Below are 19,944 nucleotides of genomic sequence, written 5' to 3' on the forward strand. Positions count from 1 at the left end.
ATTCTTTGGCTTTCAGTTAAAAGGTTTTTGTTGTTGTAGCTTATGCAGTTGCTCTGTTGCTATGGAAACGTGACATCAAAATGACGTTTCTCTGTTTAAAAGCTTTTAACTAAATTCCTGCCTGTCAGATGTAGGCCCCATTTTGTGCACTCAAGCTTCAAGCTGTTGCAAAAAGGTTTCATATGTTCTCTTGTCATTCAAATTCTTTATCCACATATGCATGTCTTGCACTACAAAAACCTAAACTAAAAACTCAATCTATATTAAGTGTCCTCTTTTAAAACCCTTTTAGGTCAGTCAGCAATGGCTGCAGCAGAAATTCCCAGTTACATTGTTTCTTCTCAGACTGAGAAACACAGAAGGGCCAGAAACTGGACTGATGCAGAAATGAGAGGTTTAATGCTGGTTTGGGAAGAATTTTTTGATGAACTGAAACAAACTAAAAGGAATGCCAAAGTTTATGAGAAAATGGCTAACAAACTCTTTGAAATGACTGGAGAAATTCGCCACGGAGAGGAAATAAAGATAAAAATTACAAATATGACATTCCAGTACAGGTAAGCTTCAGTTAATTCTTTTTCTTTTAAGAGATTTTAGCAGGGACAACGCAGTGCTATTTGCCTTTCAGAAAGAAGTCTCCTACTGGAAATCTATAGATAAAAGATTAAAGATTGTTCATATCGCTTTTAACATTCTCTCTTGCCAGCGCTGTTACGTCATTGTTAATTTTTTCCCCGTTTAATTTCAAACTCTGGGACAACTTTGTTTCTTTATAATTAACTAGCATTGTTCTGAAATACAGGGAGGGAAATGTATTTGGTGGTAAACCCGATTTTTATTTTTATTTATTTATTTTCTCTCGGCTGAGGGGGCTGATTGTGTTAGCTTGGCAGCAGTTCCTTGCAGTGAGGCTACTGCAGTTTGAAGTGGCCAGTTAGAATCAGGCTTACAAGGAAAAGTTAAAAAAATGCCGAATAATTTGCCTGGGAGGGAAGTTCCTCGATTTTGGGGGGCTCTGAGAGTTTGAAGGGTTACACTTCGCAGGGCCAGGAATAATTGAATGCCGTATTGCCGAGTGACACACATTGCTATAATTGTAAGCAGCACCAGCGAGAGAACTGTTTTATCCGCAGCGCAGGAATCGATGTGCACTGTCAATACCGCTCCAAAAGAGTTGGGGGAGGGCGGAGGTGTCTGCAAGGCGATGGTGAAGAACAGGCGGTGTCAGTCGGGGGAAGCCGGCGTTAGGAAATGAGAGACATTTGTGCATGTGTTGTTTGGAGGGGGGGAAGTTAGAACTTAACAGAAATATTTGCATAGCTCCTTGCCCCCCCTTTTTTTAATTCTTATCTCTGTGCGACACAAACTGCCTCACACTGACAATCCTGAGTGGTGATTTGGCTATGTGCTTGTAATGCAAGAAAATCAAATATGTGACTCTTTTATTTAATCTCTCCTCAAAGCTCGTATTAATAATAAAAAAGGTTATTACAGCAGGCAACCATGTTAAAACTGCTTGCTTTTCTGTAAGGCACCCTTACTGTGTTTAATGCAGACTCTACTCATCAAATAGAAAACCGGGGGAAATCCTGTAAACCCCTTAACTTTAAATGTCCTCCCTCTACATTTGTGAGATCCGCAAGCATAATCTTTAAGATCATTTTCCATAATATTAAACTTGATATTTTGTATCAAAGGCTAACGTCTTCAAAATGTTATACTAACCCTGCCGTAATCCTTACAATTTTCTTTACTGAGGCTGTAGATGAGAAAGCTGGAAGTAAGATAATTTTTTCTGCCCAGCATCAGCCCGCAGTTCACACTGGGATCCAGCATTACAACTTGGGAGTTGTTGGCTGCCAGGCCTCCGCTTAGTCTGCTAAATCTGCAGTCCTCCCCACTGAGAAACATGTCTCGTGGCACCGAGATTTTACAGGTGCTGAGCGACACTGCACAGTATTTTAAGTGCCATAATTGCTAAGTGTAATAGGTTATTTCTGTCAGCCTTTGTTCTAAATTTTCAATTTTGTCATCAGTCAGACTGTCTCAGATTTTCTAATTAATGTTTTTACTTTAAAGTTGCATTGGGGGAAGGGAAGAAATAAAATCACTCATACATACACTCTGTGTGTGTGTGTAAACATTGCCCTTTTTTAATTCCTAATTTTATTCCTGTAATGCTTCTGTGAACTTCTAATATCGCTTCTGATGCATGTTGTCATCTTGCTTTTCTATTTTGCAGTGCTTTGCAGCTCCCTGCTCATTGATTAAGATGCTAATTTAGGAGAGTTAGAAAACTGCTCTGCACAGTCATGGTGTTGTTTCATTTTGTATTCTCGAATCTGAAATGCATCTTTATTACTGTGTGTTCTTATCCAAGCATGCTCATGTTACTGAATGCTTTAGAGGTGAGGTGATATAACGAATTGGCACAAACAAAAGCGATGACTTACAATTTATAGTTTTCTAGATACTTTCTGTTAGTGTGTGAGGGTGGCAAACACTGTAATGAAACTGTAAATGATGTTAGTTGCTCACTTTGCTTTGCTTTAAGGCACTTGAGTTTTAATCCACACTTGGTGCCTCTAAGATACTTGGAGAAGGTGCCTCACCTTAGTGGGTTTCAGAGCATCGTCCCTGCACTACAGCATAAACTGGAAAAGGAGGTTCTGGAGGAGGCAAAATTTTTGTAATGCTTATGTAAAGCTACTAAATGTGATGTATAAGAATATGGCACCAGTTGCAGGATTGGCGGGGGATCTGCATCCAAGTAACTATTTTTTCTCACTGTTTCAGGATCTCTGATTTTCCTAGGCAACTGTTACGGTATTTCTAAGATGCTGTGGTCTCTAGTCTTATTTTGATAACGATGTCACAGTTGTAAAACAACCTGATTAGACTATGTGATCAGATAATAATGCTATTTAGCAACGTGCCGTGAAAGGAAAATAAAAATGTCTTCTTTACAAACTGCTACATATACATATATGCATGTGTACAAAGATAAAATCGCTTTTTATAAAAGGAAAAGCAGTGCTTGAACGCTTTTACTAGTCCTGGAAACCAAGTTTGGTGTTGAAACTGTCATCACTGGCAAATTGTATCTTGGGACATCTCCTGAAACACATATTAATGATCTGAAATACGAAAGGATCTAAAATACAAAACCAGTAGTTTTTTTTAACAGTCAACACATTTATAATGAGGATCACATGGCATTTTAAGATCTAGTCTTATAAATCGTGTTTTGCTTATGTTGCTCAATGAAAGCCGTTAATCATTGTGTAGAAGAAATCAAAATGAGAAGATGAACATTATACATAGGGAGAGGAGGAGCATTTCTCATCCAATAATTATTGCAGCTGCTGCAGTTAATGTAAATATACTCATGCTCATTGGGGCACAGAGCTCAGTATGGGCTAACAGACCAAATAAACACCTAGGTTCTTGGGTACATTTTGATCTTGCATGGAATTTTGTGCTGCCAGGTAAAAGTTCAGTGCATGTGAGCTTCTGTCACAAAAGCAATTTTAGGGTGATTGTATTGCATTCCTCCGTATCTGAGGTAAAAACATTATTCCGATGTTAAAATGTCATTATATAAACCTATTTTATGTCATTATTTCCTCCTTGAATTCTGTGTTTGTTTCTGACTGCCCTATATTTCAAAGAGATGACAATAGAAAGAGATGTTTAGAAAACATGATTAGGATGAGGGGTAAAAATCTTTCCTTATTAAGAGAAATGGAAAAGTTTGACTTTTTTGGAAAGAAAGCAAGTAAATAAAAAGGAATCCTAGGGGTGCATAAAAACATACAATACTGATTTTGAGACTATAAAGCAGGTGTTCCTCTTGCCATAATACAAGAAGTTATTTACTGAAATTGCAAGGCAAGAAATGTAAAACTAAAGTCACATAGATTTGTATTACACTGCATAATCAGCATGTGAAACTCATTACCACTGAAAATCACTGAGACCAAGAGAGTAACATTTTCTTTTTTTTTTTTTTTTTTAAAAAAAAAAAAACCTAAGGATCAGATGTTTATTAAATAAAAATGCAGACTTTGTTTGTCTTCAAATTAGACACAGTTATAAAAGACAATGGGTTTCAGGGTTATTACTTGCTGGCAATGGAATAAGAAGCAGCCATCATTATGGGAGAATTGTTCTAAAACAGTCCATCAAAACATTTCTTGAAGTATTTAGTATCACCCTTTGTCAGAAGAGAGACCACGGGACGGTGGGAACACTGGGCTGATCTAGCAGCAGCTCCTGTGTTCCCCTGCATTATTAAAAATAGTCCGAGTGCATTTGGAGGAGACTATTTCAGGGCAAAATATATCATGCACTAAAGTAACTCTTAGTAGGGTTGCAGTATGTTGAAGGACCATTTCATCCATTGTGGAAAATAGTTGTCTTGGCTGGGTAGAAAACTCCGCACAGGGCCATAGATGGCAGAGAAATTTTTGCTGGTTCATTGGGATAAAATTGTACTTTCAGGAACTGCAGAGGAATTTGAACTAGCTATTGTGGACAGATCAGCCACCAGGATTTAATGTTCAGTTTTAAAGACACTTGTGTAGTGAGCTGCATGAACTCCCTATTTATCTGCCTCGGAAGGAGGAAGGGCTGAGTCAAGCCTGCTGGAATTCAAAGTTAAGCTCTCCGATGCGCTGGGCATCAAAAGTATTGCTTAGATTTGTGTGCCACCTCTTGCAGTTTAGCATTGCTTAGAGCATGTGCTGAATTCTTCCTATTATGTGGGCTACTTGGGGCATGCAGCACATACAGCTCTATAATTAGTCCCTCTAAAAGAAAGCACTTTCCTGTCACTGCTAATACACTGATCTTAGTGTGTAATGGTGTAGTGTATCTGTTGTTATTATATTACTACTGACATAATATGCACTGGCTTGTAAAAATAATACGGAATTTGTAGAGGTTGCACAGTGGTCTGTAGTTTTGACTGATTCCTTCTGATGTTTAAAAATAAGAACTGTGTAAATGCAAATTTATTATTTCAAAAATATCACCCTCCCCAAAGCCTAGGAAACAGGATGCAGCTGTTGCTTTTTGATTTGAATCGCAGTCAATTAATGTTCATGATTGGTAAATTTGAATCATGATTTGAATAAAAGATTAGTCTAATTTTTTTATTTTCATGTGTACATGAGAGCAATTAAACACTGTTGCTCGTGTAATTCGTTGCTATATTCTATGACATTAAGCAACTGGAATATTTGACCTTTGCTACAGCAAATGATCAAAGATAAGTGCAGCCAAATTACAGCAGAAAGTTAAATTTGAATATTTTACCAGCTTTCTCTCCAATTTCAATAATTTATAGCAGATGCACAACTTAAGTATTGTACTTTCATACATCTTTCTTTCCCTCACCATTGATTGGTTCACAAACAGTTATTTATTATTTATTTTGAAAGCTTTTCTCAGAAACCTCAGGAGATGAATCTTGTATCAGTTCCTTAAGAGAAGTAGTAATATCAAATACTGTAGTACTAATAATAATAATAGAAAAGCAATAGTGTGTTGAGCAAAGAGAGAAAAAGTAAGTTACAGATTGCATGTTTTTACTGGCTAAATCATGATTTTAAAAATCTCTCTAGAATATAATGCTCTAATGATTTTATTTTAGAAGGTGGATTAATAGGCACGGAGATAAAGTCTGAAAAAAATCAATGTCAGCACAAATTACTCAGCTGGTGTTTCAGTCCATTCAGTAGTATGTTTTGGCAGTAGGATCTCAAAGCCCATTAATTTATTCACTTCTCCACAGCAAGATGAGCAACTGCATTTCAGATTCAGTGAGTAACTGTTTTTCATACTTCAGATGTTTGTCCAGTGGAAACTCAACTTTGATCCCTGAGTATTTAGAGACAGTTCTCAGTTGCCTGTGCTCTGAGTAGAATTTAATAGAGCCTCATGAAACAACAACAGAACTACTATGCTGAATAAAATCAGCATGAACTTATTCTGCAGGTTTGGAGACTTTCTTTCTCACCCCGGTTTCCTCCTTACTTTCTCTGCCAGGCTCACTAACTCAGCATTGATCAGTATTGAATGTTAGGCTCATCTTCATCTCTCGTAACTTTTGTGTCCTGGCCTTACTTTTGTCCTATTTCTTTATGAACTTCTTCATTTTTCATTAAGAAAAAAAAGGTAGAACAATCCTTTACATATTGGATACAACTAACAACCTGCTGTGATTTACAATGACTGAGTTAAGTGAAATCATCTTTGTTTCTGACTTACGTTCGGCTGTACTGGGCTTTTGCTTACAGGCAGAAAATCTCAGCTATCTTGCTAAGTTTCCTGAACTCCTCTGGCATTTTCAGAAAAAAAACACTTTCAAAACAGTGAATTCGGAGATTTGATATCAATATTACCAAATTAGCTATCTGATTTTTTTGTTACCAGAAAGGTGAAACACCACCAGTATTCCAGTGAACGTACTCTGCTTCCCTCCAGCTGCAGTGTTCCTGCTCCTTTTCCAGAGTAATGACAACTCCTTTTCTCCTTATCTTCTGGTCTCTCCATCTTTTTCATCCCTTTCTCTTTATGTATGAGCCAAACTCAGTACAAGTAGATAGTTGCTGCTGGCCCTGCTTTTAAGCTAACAAAGTTCTCCTGCCCACCTTGTGGCAGTGACCTCTTTTCTTACCCTAGGGCTGTGTTAAGAAGTTAGAAGTGGAAGAACTGGTATCCATACAATGCATTTAGAGCCAGAGAGATGTCTGGTTTTGTACAGCTGCCATCCTAGAGCTGTGCAGGTATGATAGTTTTGTCACAAGTGGAGGACCAGGTATGTGTCTGAGCTCAAACATAAAAAACAAAGTACTGGCCTATTCAGACAAAATACCTACCCTTGAAAAATTTGCTAAAGATGTCAACATTTAGCTAAGAATGATATAATAGACAGTGCTAAGGGAGAGTAATTTGAGTACTATTCTACTGAAAAATTAACACTCGAAAATTAATGTGTTCAGAATGGTCGTTATCACACCATCCATGATTCAAAGCAAGGTAATACTACTTGAAGCTGCCTTTGTTTGGGACTTAGACCACATATTCTCTTAGTAGCAATTGCTTACTGCTACATTTCTAGCATTACGTTTGCAGTAAAAGAATAAACGTGGAAAATGTGGGCCTCCTGCTGAATGGGGTGGGTGACTTCAGCTGCAAATAATAAGGCTAAGGATATTCAGTGCCTTCTTTGTGTAGGTTTTCACTGACCAGATCTCCCAAGCTTTTGCTCCTAGAATAGGGTTCAAGGAATAGAGAAACTATCAGTAGTGGAAGAGAATTGAGTCAGAAATCAACTTTGAAAAGACATAAAGATTGAGGGAGGTCCCTGACGACTGAAGAAAGGCCAGTGTTGCACCCATCTTCAAAAAGGCAAGAAGGATGCCCCCGGGAATTACAGGGTGATCAGCTTCCCTTTAGCTCCTGGGAAGGTCATAGAGCAAGCCATCTTGGTGGAGGTTTGGGATAGCCAGGAGAGATTTACCAAGAGTAAATCATATCTGACCAACCTGATTGCCTTCTGTGAATAAATGGCTAGATATGTGGATGAGGGGAGAGCAGTGGGTGTCATCTAGCTTGACAGTAGGAAGCATTTTGACACTTTTCCCAGAGCATCCATTATCCCAAGTTGGGGTATTACATTCCAGATGGATAGACTGCAAGATGTGTGAAAAACTGGCTGGATCACTGGGTTCAAAGTGTTAATAGCTGATGGCTTATACTCTACCTGGAGGCTTGTTGCAAGCAGAGGACTGCTAGGGTCTATACCGGGACCTGTCCTGTTTAATATCTTATCAGTGATCTGAAGAAGGAGATGGAATGCACTCTCAATATTTTATGGATGACTCCAAGCTAGAGGGGGCAGTCGGTACACACGAGGGCAAGACTGCCATCCAGAGGGACCTAGGGAGGTGGGGGGAATGGGCTGATGTGAAATTCAACAAGGAAAAATGCAAAGTCCTGCACCGGAGGCAGTCAAATACCCTACATTGTGTGACTAGCTGGGTAGCAGCTCTGTTGATGACAACCTGGAGGTCCTGGTTGACAGCAGGCTAGATGTGAGAAAGCAGTGTGCCCCCGAGTGGAGTCAGCAAAACAGCATGTCTGAGCTTTATCCATCCTCTTTGGCACAATGTCTTGCAGCTCTCAAGGCTCAAAGCAGGTCTGGTGAAGTTGACAGCTGCTGCACTTTGTGGTGGCACAGCTGAGAAGTGCTCACACAGTTTTTTTTTTTCTGTCTCATCTGTGGGAATGACGGACTGCATTGTAACGAACAGCTGAGGATGATAACATTGTAAAACATGTTGCTCAAATATATCAGGGGTGAAGATGGACAAAACAATGTGAAATGTGGATTTGGCTTGTAGTTTGTAGTGGTATAATTGATAGGCTTTTAATGCAAACAGCTTAAACAATTTAAAAATAATCAATATTAAATGATAGTTGCTGTTAAGTATCTTAGCTGTTTTGTATCCATGCTTGATGGATATGTATTCATATGTAGGTTGCACTAGATATTTTCTGACTATGAAATTGCAGCAGCAGGTTGTGAAACATGTATGAAATTAAAATTTTGAATGCATAGAGGGCTTAAAAATACAGATGGCTGTGGAGGCTTTGCTATGCAGGACTATGATGTGCATTTCCAAATAGCTGGAAAAGCTCATCATACCTTGGAAGTACAAGAAAGAAAGAAGAATCCTTAAACTGCTTTAAAGTCTAACAAATCTTTTTTTGCTTTTTTCCCTCAGTGGTGGATTTACTCTTACTCTAGGGTGAGAGCTTTTTGAAAGGAAGAACTTCAAGTTCTCTCTTTTAAGTTTAGCACCTTATTTAGCATGTTTACATGTTATTTAATTCTATCCTTTGCAGGGCCAGTGTGGGCAGGATGGATTCTGAGGAGGAAAAGTGTGTGAAATGCTTCAAGAAAAGGAGATGGGCCAGGTGCCCAAGAATAGCTCTTACCCCTTTTTTCTGCAAATAGAAACCTCTTCCTAGCTAAGAGAATCAGGATTTGGTTCAGCTGTTGATTTGAATGTCTAGCTTATAGAAATGAAGCATTTGTCTTGCCTTTCCTGTTTTGTTCCCTTGCTGCTCTTTGATGTAGAGTAACAAGAACCCAACTGAGAAAGGCAAATGAAGAGAAAGGTGGGACTCTGTTTAGGAATGAATTTTCTTTGAGATGCATAACTTACCTATGCACCTCGGTTTTATGTTTCTCAGTAAAAACAAATAACATTGTTACCAAGCAAAGCAAGCGGCCTGGGGGTGAGCTTTGTGTTAGGACTGAGTAATAGATCTTATAATAAGATGCATGTGAAGGACAATGTCACGGCTAATGAAATTCCTTTCACTATAGTGTTTTAATACATGCTGTTTATAATGCATTATTAACTGGTTTTGCTGTTTTTTTTTTTTTTTTTTTTTTTTTTTTTTTTTTTGGTAAATAAATGAAATTTATGCCTCTTCCTACACTGATCCTTACTCTGTAACAGATATATGGAAAGCTACATCTTATGGTTGTCACTAGATGTTCACCAGGGCAATTCAGCGTTTTCAGGATATATTAGGAAAAGGATATTAATTCTATTTATAGACACTTGTATTCATAATAGAAAATAAATATGTGTTACTCAACACATAGAAGGACATGATTTACCATAACTATTCAGTTTGATAAAGGCAGCAATGTGTTCCCTGCTCTGGTTGTTTTAGTGCACTGTCAGGGACCTCTGTCAGATTGGTTAGTATGGCCATGTGTAAGAGAAAGAAAAATTATTGTATGATTAATGTGGTTGTACTATTTAAACATATTCCCCTTCCCCCTAGAAGTTGTAGTGTTCTTTATTTTTATTGAATCTCACTTGGGGTAACATGCATCTTTTTATCACAAGTTAATACTAGGAGAAGAAACTTAATGGCTTCACTGGACAGTTAAAGAAAAAAAAGTCTGATTTTGTTCTCATTAACAATTTTCAAATTGACTCCCAAATGTTACCAGAGCAAGTGTTTTAATACAGTAGTATAAGTAGTGTAATGACTCTTAAAGGAAAACAAGCATTAATGTTGTGTGCCTTTTCTTACAGGAAATTAAAATGCATGACTGACAGTGAAACAGTTGCACCTGACTGGCCTTACTACAAAACCATTGATAGGATCTTATCCAAAGTGACAGACCACAGCGATGTGAAAATGCATGAAAATCAGCAGCCAGGTCCTTCTACATCACAGACAGAGGCCTCACAGTCTCCATCAGCTAAGTCTACACCTTTGTACTTGCCATATAACCAGTTTACATATGAAGGAAGGGAAGAGTGCTTTGAAGATGAACATTCAGAGAGCTCATCCAGCTTACTGTCTTACAAGTTGAGGTAGCATTTAATTCTTTTTCCTTTCTTACATTTCACAGAATGAACCAGATCTGCTATATAAAAGGAAGTTCCTAGAACATTTCTCTCTGATGACTGTTGCAGCTTTTCTGTAAATCACAAATGAGATAAATTCTCCAGTCTCAGCAATTCTGCTAAACTGGGGCATTTGCTTCCTTCACAAGAGACTGGAAGACAGTAGAAAGACTGGGCTAAAGGTCATATATTATTGCTGAAATTCTGCATGCATGTCACTGATCACATGAGGCAGAGTATTCAGCTGTTATTAAAATGGTGAAAAGATGAAAACTAAGTATTTCTGAAGACATTGAAACTATGGTACTTACACAGTTTGAGAGTACATTACAGTAATTTTAAATATAATTGAGAATGTCACTTTTTCAAAGTAAAGGTTAATTTGAGAATGCAAATTTTATGTTTCCTTTTTTGATAAGGTCAGAATTCTCTGGGAAGCGCAATTTTAACAAAAGGCAAGGTTGTACAGTTGATGCAAAATTTAGACTTTACTGGTCTCATTTTTCATCCAAAGTATTGTAGAAATAAGACTTGATTACAATTTTCTGTCAGGAAAAAAATGTTTATCCTTGAGATACCTATCATAGGTCTATGAGGCTTTAACTATGACAGTAAAATTATCTGCCAGTCATGCAACTGAGAAACTGTTCAGCTACAAGAAGAACCAACCAAACAAGTTTGGATTATTGATTTCCAGGCCTACTATTGGATGAGTAAAACCAGGATAAATTCATTCAATGGTTCAAAGAAATTATATTCAAATAGCTGATAATTTTAAAACCATAATTTTCTGCATATTTTTGGTACCTCGGTATCTATTCTTGTGACTAATTCTTGAAATGTAACAGCCTTTTTGTTCACAAGCAACAATTTTTTAAATCATAGTTCATATTAAGTAGTTGATATCTCTAATATATAATCTATATTGATTTAGTACCTGTGAACTCCAAGACCACATTTCTTATGCAAGGACTTTTTTTTTTCCAAAATCAGCATTTTATTTCTGATAATATTATTTAATATTTAATTTAAACCTCACTTTTTCTATAAACATGAAGTATATTTATTCACTAGACCATTTGGTAACATAATTAATATAATTTTAAAAAGTAAGTTACCTCAGTTTAGGGACAACTCCAGGTCAACACTGGTGGTGATGAGTAGGAGGCGGGAGGAGAGAGGTCTCCACACTAGGTTTCATTACAAGATGTAGACAAGCCATCACATAAGTCAAGCTAATCAACCACAAATGTGTATCCATTGTGTTTACTTGTTTGTAGATAAAGTAGGCTTAAACCACTCTAACTGAATTCTCTTCAGTGTGATAAGTTCTGAAAATTTTAGGCTATAATGAATTTTAGCCAACTTCAGGTTCAGTGATTTCTACTTCATCCAAAGTAATTACCTAACCTGTTTCAAAAGTATTCAAAAGTATTTGAACTTGGACAGTTTGGAAACTCCAAACCATTTAAATCTACTCTTTAATGACATGGACTGGCTTTGAACAGGCTGCAAATCAATATGGCAGGTAATGACGTGCTGTCCTTGTCGTAGTTCAGGACACAGTGGTGCCGTTGCCCAGGAAGGACGTCTGTGAAGCTAGGTTTGTGATGGGGAGGGAAAGGCAGGTCAACTGTGTGCACAGTACAGCCTCTGTAATACGTTACTCCCCAAATATTAATGCAGCCATGCTCTGATCATATCATTGTTTACTGTGGTTATAAAAGAATTTTACATAATGCAATATTGTGAATCTCATTTAACTGCAAGATATGTTTATATTTGTCAGTTCAAATGCAGTTGTGTATTTGTGCTAAAAAAGAAAAAAAAGTGATCTAGTGATCTATAGCCACCACTTGAGAGATTAATATAACGTATCAGATGAGTGATATGATACGATTAAAAATGTGCAGGTACTTGTGACATTAATTGGGCTTGTATCTGGAGGAGGAAAAGAAAGGTGTTAAAATAGTCATAGTGGGTCTTGAAAAGCTTGTACAACTTTGACCTGTTTAGTTCAGCTGGATGAAACAGAGTAGTGTAGGGAATCCTTTTTTTGACCAGAACAAAATACAGCAGTTGCTAATGATATCAGATGGCTTGAAATCACTTGTAGCTGACATGATAAAACAGGAAAGATATTACTTTTAGAGGTTACTAATGGAATTATGAGTTGAGAAGCAATTTTCAGCTTAAGCAATTAGTGTGTGGTACTATATATCAAAAACACTTTGAAATAACCAACCACAGAGAAAAGAATTGGCATACAAAATTTAGATCCATCTTGGTTTTTTATAAATGCCTTTTCTCTAGAAACTGCATTGATAATCCAATAGGCTAAAAACGGAACTAAAGATAATACTGAGATTTTGAATTGAAAAAAATCAAATTCCCAATTTCCCCCTCAATTTTTGTATTTTCCAGCTATATGTAAAGCAAGTATTTTGAAAAATATACATATATATCTATTTGCAAAATATAGTGCATTTACATTTATAGTGGCCAAGAAGGCCAATGGTCTCCTGGGGTGCATTAGGAAGAGTGTTGCCAGCAGGTCGAGGGAGGTGATCCTGCCCCTCTACTCAGCCCTGGGGAGGCCTCATCTGGAGTGCTGTGTCCAGTTCTGGGCTCCCCAGTACAAGAGGGACAGGGAGCTACTGGAGAGAGACCAGCGTAGGGCTACGAGGATGATCCGAGGGCTGGAGCACCTGCCCTATGAGGAACGGCTGCGAGAGCTGGGCCTCTTCAGCCTGGGGAAGAGAAGACTGAGGGGGGATCTGATCAATGTGTACAAGTACCTGAAAGGAGGGTGTCAAGGGGACGGGGCCAAACTCTTTTCAGTTGTCCCGTGTGACAGGACAAGAGGCAACGGGCAGAAATGGAAGCACAGGAAGTTCTGCCTGACCGTGAGGGGGAATTTCTTCCCTGTGAGAGTGACGGAGCACTGGACCAGGTTGCCCAGAGAGGTGGTGGAGTCTCCTTCTCTGCAGATCTTCAAGGCCTGCCTGGATGCAACCCTGTCTAACATGCTCTAGGTGACCCTGCTGAGCAGGGGGGTTGGACTAGATGATCTCCAGAGGTCCCTTCCAACCTTACTGATTTTATGATTCTACAACTGTATATTCCTTATTTTTCTATGAAACAGATTATACATAGATCAGTCAAATATACGCAATTTTTTTTCCCAGTAGTAAAAATGATGTTATGGCATCAATAGATCAGTGAAAAAACTCAAACTGTGTGTGTATGTTGTGTGTGTGTGTATATATATTTACATATATATATATGTATTTTAAAGTCATATTTAAACTTCTGAAAATCTTACTCTTGTCCCTTTAAAAACTTGAGCCTTTGAGTGTAAGTTTTGTATTTTTCATAGTATCCCAGAATGTAGCAGGAGACTACATAGGTATATAAGTTAGAACATAAATGATTGGATTTCATGATACAGAAAGATGTCAAGATTTATACTTCAATCAATACATGCATATTATCAAGCTGAAAATAGTTGAAACTAGGTTTCTTTGCATTTTACTTGAAGTTTGAGTCTGGGAGCTTCTTGCAGAAACCTTGCCTTTTTCTAGTTAATGATACTACAGTTAACATAGGATCAAATTATTTTTTCTTACTGCAATTTCCAGATGAGAAATACATTTAGAATCCTTATTTCCCTTTTATGGGGCATCTGCTATTAGTTCAGTACTGTTCTAACATTGCTCTTGGACTTCAAGAAAGCTTTCATTGTATTGCAGTGCCCATAAAACATGTGACAATAATAGAATTATTGTCAGTAATATAATGCAATGTGATGGAGTCTTGTACTGCAGCTTAAAAAAAAAAATAAACCAAAATTTCTGGCAGCACTATACATGACTTTTTATCTAATTGAAATCAGTTTTTTTTCCCCCACCCTATGGACTAATTTATTGTCTTGTTTTTTATTGTCAAGGTAGTAACAGAACTTTATACAGACTTCGTATATGTGGTTCAGATCTTATCTGTTCTGCTATTGCTATCATACCGAAAAGAGGGACAAAAAGTTATATTCATAGATTGATAAATTATAGTAAAGATGACAATATCATCTAATCTGAAATTCTATTAAACCCCATCCACATATTGAATCCAATTACTCTGATGTGGAGTACATAAATTTTATTTCTTCGACATGGTTCTCTTCAGTAGTGGACTATTGCACTCAGAAACTCCGTATCTATGGTGTCCTCCACTTCTTTCTTCCTATGATTTGTTCACTGGAAATTTTCCCCTAGATATCCAGTCTAGATCTGATGTTCTCGGAAGAATGAGAATTCATGCTTCCCTATAGAAATCTGTTCTAGTGATTAATCCCTTGCTTAAACCAGTGTCTTGTTTCTAATTTGAATATACTGAGGTAAACAGAAGTAACATCTGAAAGATTAACTTTTCACTGTAATCAGTATTTTGTGCTTTTTTTCTTGAGGTAGTTATAAACCATGATCATATAGTCTTTTAGTATTCTTTACTTTTTAAAAGGTAGGTTGAGTTATTTGGTACCAGAAGGTTTACACACACAGGAACAGCAAGAATAGGTAACATAAATTAACCTAGGTGTGAACTGTGTAATAGAACTTGAACTGCTTTAAAATCTGATGTGGTTGCTAATTCAGGAGGTAACAGTTTTGGCAAGACTTTTAATCTTTTTTAAAATTAAGCAATGGCTATTCAAAGGCTGAATGGGCAGTAGTTACAAAGAAATTTGAACTTTGTTATGCTCATTATATAGTGCATAACTATTATGCAGACTTGTTACCATAGCAAGGTGCTTTTTACCAGGAGATCCAAATTGCTCTGATTCTCAGTCCTCACACTCTAAAGATATTTGTATCATCTCATTTATCTATTTATTTATTATCCAGACCATTGTAAATTCTTTTTCCTAAAGATACAGGTTATGGAGGTCTATTCAGATTTGTACAAAACTACAGAAGTACAAACATGCCAGATACAGTGGTTAGCAGTTGAGAGCAGAAACTCACAGTGCTGGAGACCCATTTGACATGAAGTAGTCAGAAATGAAAAATTATCAGTGTAGTTTTGTGGAGGTAATGCATCTGGTAAATGATTACTCTTTATATTTAATTCCTGTTTCATTAATTATTCACACACATCCCTGAAATATGAGCCTTACTTGGTGAGTTGTAGGTAATCAACTGAGGAACTTTTTAATTGAACAGTGAATTAAACTGATCTATTTATATAAGTAGATAGCACTTGCATTTGAGAGCAAAGAGATTTTGCGTAATAGTATCTGGAGGTTTTGCTTTGTTCTGCCTGGTCCCAGCATACACTGTAAATTCTATTCAGCCTCCTAGGTAAGGGGGGACATTTTTATCTCTTGGTTTTCTTCACTGTTTTGGACCTTTGTGTGCACATAGCTTTCCAAGGTTCTGCTTGGAACATAGTCCCAGTGCCAAAGCTCTTCCATGCTTTCTTTGCTTGAGTGCTCAGGGAAGCACCAGTGCCAGTTCTCTTGGAGACTCTTTGTCATAGACACTGGCCTCCCAAGAGTATCAGCAGATTGTCTTTGAGGTCCTGGATTTCCTAGACCTCTCTTTCCTCCAGACCTCAAAATCTGCCCTCAGAGACTAGGCAAAAAGGAGATGCTTCTTTCACAGAGGATGTGGGTGCTCTCTGTCAGGATTTGTTCACTCCTCATCATTACAGAGGTGTTGGCTGCACAAGAATGCAGTGTAGAAAATCAGCAACAACCAATTGGTGTTTGCTACAGCAGACCTTGATCATTTCTTATGCTGGTGCCTGGAGACTGCCAAATTGGAAGTAGTCCTGGCTGAAACTATTTCACGATGTTGATGCTGGTGGAGTGCTCATTGCTGAATCTTATGTGCCGTATTCCTAGCCCCACTTCCCTCTAGCCTCTCTGCTCTAAAGAGATATTGACACTGGAGAGTGCTCTCTGGCCCTACCTAGGAGACTTCCAACTTCTCAAGAAAGATGGCACAGTATCTTAGGAAACACTTCAGGATTCAAGTGACTCCTTCAAGAATCACTGGACATTTGCATCATTCCATGTCCCTCAGGGTTCTAATACTCATAAATTATGCTCTTTAGATTCTTCATTCCTTCTTTCATCGACCTCGTCTCAAGAGATCTCTTTCAAGAGCTATCTTGTGAGAAGAGATAACTGTAAATTCCAGGCCTTTACTACAGATTTATGTGTGATCACTAAAACCCTCCCCTCTCATTAATGGCCACTATGACTGCAGAAAAAATGAGATTGGGAGCACACCAAAGACAGGGGTGTCTGAAATTGTTATTTCTTTTCAATTAAGATTGGTAATGTCAACTATAAACAGAAACACAGTGAGTATTTAGGAGGCCTTAAAGAATACTTGTGCCCTGGTTTTGGGGGGAACTTCTCTGTGCTATGGCTGCCACCCACTTTTGAACAAGTACTTGTCAGTGGATACTTGCTAAATATCAACAGATATCTGAAGATACTGCTGAAGTGGCTTCCCAGATAGTTGTCATTGCCATCAGACATTCTGCCTCTCTCTCCTCTCTGGAGCTGTCCAAGACAGTTATTGTTATATATGTAATAACTTTTGATGGGCTGCATCTGTTTAATTGAAAAAAACAGAAAACATCTTGCATTCCTGTATGAACTCTATGACAATCCTTTAATCAATTATTTTTTCCTCTGAAAAATAAGGCTCCTTTTAGATCTTTCAATCCGAATCACTCCATCTCCTTTTTCCACATTCTTTCTGTCCCGATTGAAATAAAAAAGTGGTAGTCACAATTACCAACAAGCTCATGAGCTCAGTGCAGCTCAGTATTCTTGACATGCCCCAGATTTTCTCTCTCATTCCTTATTAAGGATCACTCTCACCAAAGAGTGACTTACTCTGACAAGATGTCCTCGCTGTGCTAAGTCCCAGCGCTCACCAGTTTTGGGTTGAGAGTTTTACCACAGCTTCCTTCTAGTACTGTATGGTGCAGAGGATAGAGATTTGCCTAGTTTCTGGTAATTAGAGCCTCTATGCAGAAAAAAATCAAGTTCAGAAGGTGATTTTGGCTGAAATGATGCCAACATTTCAGAGAGCGGATTGGTTTGTTGCTCTGTCTCCTAGAATACCATTGCAAGTGGAGTGGCAGGAATCTTGGAATAAACAGATCTTGTGTTGTCCTTAGACTGCTGTAGACCTTTGAGAACCACATTTCAAATAATCCTGGCCCTTTGAATTGATGGGGCAAAACTGAATTTGATGTCAGCCAAGACCCACTTTTTTTCAGGATGTCCAACAATGATAATCTCACTGACCAGCTGAAAGCTTGGGCCACAGTTTATGCAAAGAGCAACATGTATTTTTTTTGACACATATCTTTGCCTGAAATTAAAGATGATTATCATATTTAGCCATCATGTTCAAATGATTAAGCTTTCTTTCTCCAAGATTTTAATAGCATTTTAATTTATCCATGTGTTTCTTTTCATAGAACTGACCCTTTTTGGGTTATTGCACACTTGAATGTCAAAAGGACTGTGTCTTTTCATTATATTTGCAGCAGTAAGTCTTTCAGGTGCTTAGGATTGTTTATTTCTCTTGCTGAGAGATTGGAATGTCACAGTTAACTGTTGCACAAAGCAACTGAATCCTGCCAAGATGGATATGGTGCATGAAATTATGATACAAATCTGCCACAGCTGAGTGACATCCCTCCACACTCCCCTCTTCATAGAATTAAAACACATTCCACAAGAGTTCAGGTTATGCTGATATCCTTATTCAAGGATGTCCTGACACCTGCAGGTTGTTGACCTGGCACACTACTCATAACTGTATTGTCTCATTGCCTTTCATCCAGAGAGGATGCTGCATTTGGCAGAACATGTCTGAGATCACTATTTACCTGAATGGGACTTTGAGACCCATCACTGGATACCTCTGATCTTAGGGTCTTCATTTTGGAGCTATTCAAAGAATGATTGCACAAACGGACTGTCTCTCTTAAGTTAGAAAAACAAATTACCTATCTGTAACTGAAGGCTTTTTTAGGTGTGTAGTTCACATGCATGTTTGCTTGCTACCTGCTGCTTCTCCTCCTTCATTGTGTAGCATATTTCTTTCTTAGATTACAGGTTAAGAGAAACAGATCTTGTGTGTGTGTGTGTGTGTGTGTGTGCAAGTATGTTCTGACTTGCACGCTTTGTGTCAATAAGCAATGTGCAGATGTGTAAATGGATTATGCTACAGTAAAATGCCTGCGGTCCTGGGTTCATCTGTTGTATGGTTACCCCAGGTATGGCCACGTGAACAATACATCTTGAGATCAGCTTCTCAAAAAATGAGAAGGTTATAGATGTAGTATTCTGTATTTCTGGTAAATGTATTTGATGAAAAAGCAAGCTCTTAAACTGCCACCCCAAAATATCTGTAAAATCAAATATGAAATGTGATCAACCTGTAGCATATGATAAAAAGGAACCTTGCAAGCAGTATCTTACTCAACTTGTATATAGTTTATAATGCTTTGTGCTGTAGTACATAAATAAGTAGCTGGCACAACTGCTTTGCCTTTGTTTAAGGGAAAATGCTAAGATTAGTATGCCATAGTAGGATCAGCCTCACTGGTGCAATGCTTTAAAAAATGGAATAAATATAATAGCTAGATAAGCAAAAGATCTCTCTCAATACAGCTTTTAAACTTGATGTGTAAGAAATGTCAAAATAAAAAGAAAATACTATGCTTCATACTCTGCAGGAAAAATTCTTCTTAAAAAATGAAATTAAATTGTTTTTACAGTCAATAACTGTACATTACTATACACTATACAATACTATAGTAAATACTTACATTTTGGCATTAGCTTAAGATGGAATGTATTGGATGATTCATTTTTTTAAACCAGCCCTAGTTATAGCTTCAGTTTTAGGTCCTTTTTTTTTTTTTTTTGTAAATACAAGTATAATGGATAACAAATATTTGTGTTTCAGAGCTGAAGAAAGACCAGTCAAGAAAAGAAAAATGCAAAGCTGCAGCTTCCAAAAGAAGAAGCTAAAATTAATGGAGGCCATGTTGGAAGAACAGAAGAAGTTAAGTAGAGCTATGGAAGAAACCTGTAGAGAAGTGCGCAGGATTCTGGATCAGCAAAATATCATTCAAGTTCAAAGCTTACAGCTACAGGAGAGAATGATGAATCTACTGGAGAAAATGATCTCCAAATCTAATGTTTAGTTTCCTTTGTGAATGCCTCTGAGATTATTACTGATATTATAGACATCCCTTTTTTGCACACCTTATGTGTGTCTATTGCCCCATTCCCAGGTTTTCCATGGAAATTAAAATCTTAGTGTAATCATAGTTAAGCAAAGAGAAGAGATAATACAGAGTGAGAGCTATTCAGTATGAAAAAACTAGTGCAATAAATGCCTAAGTTGAAGTATTTTTATACAGAAAGGCTAAGGAATGAATAGCTCTGGGAACTTTTTTC

The 19,944-nt window shown here is 37.6% G+C and overlaps 1 protein-coding gene across 1 annotated transcript; it reads left to right on the top strand.

The window, feature by feature from the left end:
* The first annotated feature begins 292 nt into the window (after positions 1-292).
* Positions 293-19,731, top strand: MSANTD1 (Myb/SANT DNA binding domain containing 1). Its single transcript, XM_062574770.1, has 3 exons — positions 293-557; positions 10,131-10,415; positions 19,448-19,731. The coding sequence occupies exons 1-3, from the start codon at positions 304-306 to the stop codon at positions 19,686-19,688; spliced, it is 780 nt and encodes a 259-aa protein (XP_062430754.1). The 5' UTR covers positions 293-303; the 3' UTR covers positions 19,689-19,731.
* Positions 19,732-19,944: the final 213 nt, after the last annotated feature.

This window comes from Rhea pennata, chromosome 4 (assembly GCF_028389875.1).
Source record: "Rhea pennata isolate bPtePen1 chromosome 4, bPtePen1.pri, whole genome shotgun sequence".
In the NCBI taxonomy this organism is placed as follows: domain Eukaryota; kingdom Metazoa; phylum Chordata; class Aves; order Rheiformes; family Rheidae; genus Rhea; species Rhea pennata.

Bases quoted from the DNA above. Each gene is read 5' to 3' on its own strand.
- MSANTD1 (XM_062574770.1), top strand. From the start codon at position 304: ATGGCTGCAGCAGAAATTCCCAGTTACATTGTTTCTTCTCAGACTGAG. The intron at 558-10,130 runs GTAAGCTTCAGT...CTTTTCTTACAG, and splicing joins AATATGACATTCCAGTACAG to GAAATTAAAATGCATGACTG. The intron at 10,416-19,447 runs GTAGCATTTAAT...TTTGTGTTTCAG, and splicing joins TTACTGTCTTACAAGTTGAG to AGCTGAAGAAAGACCAGTCA.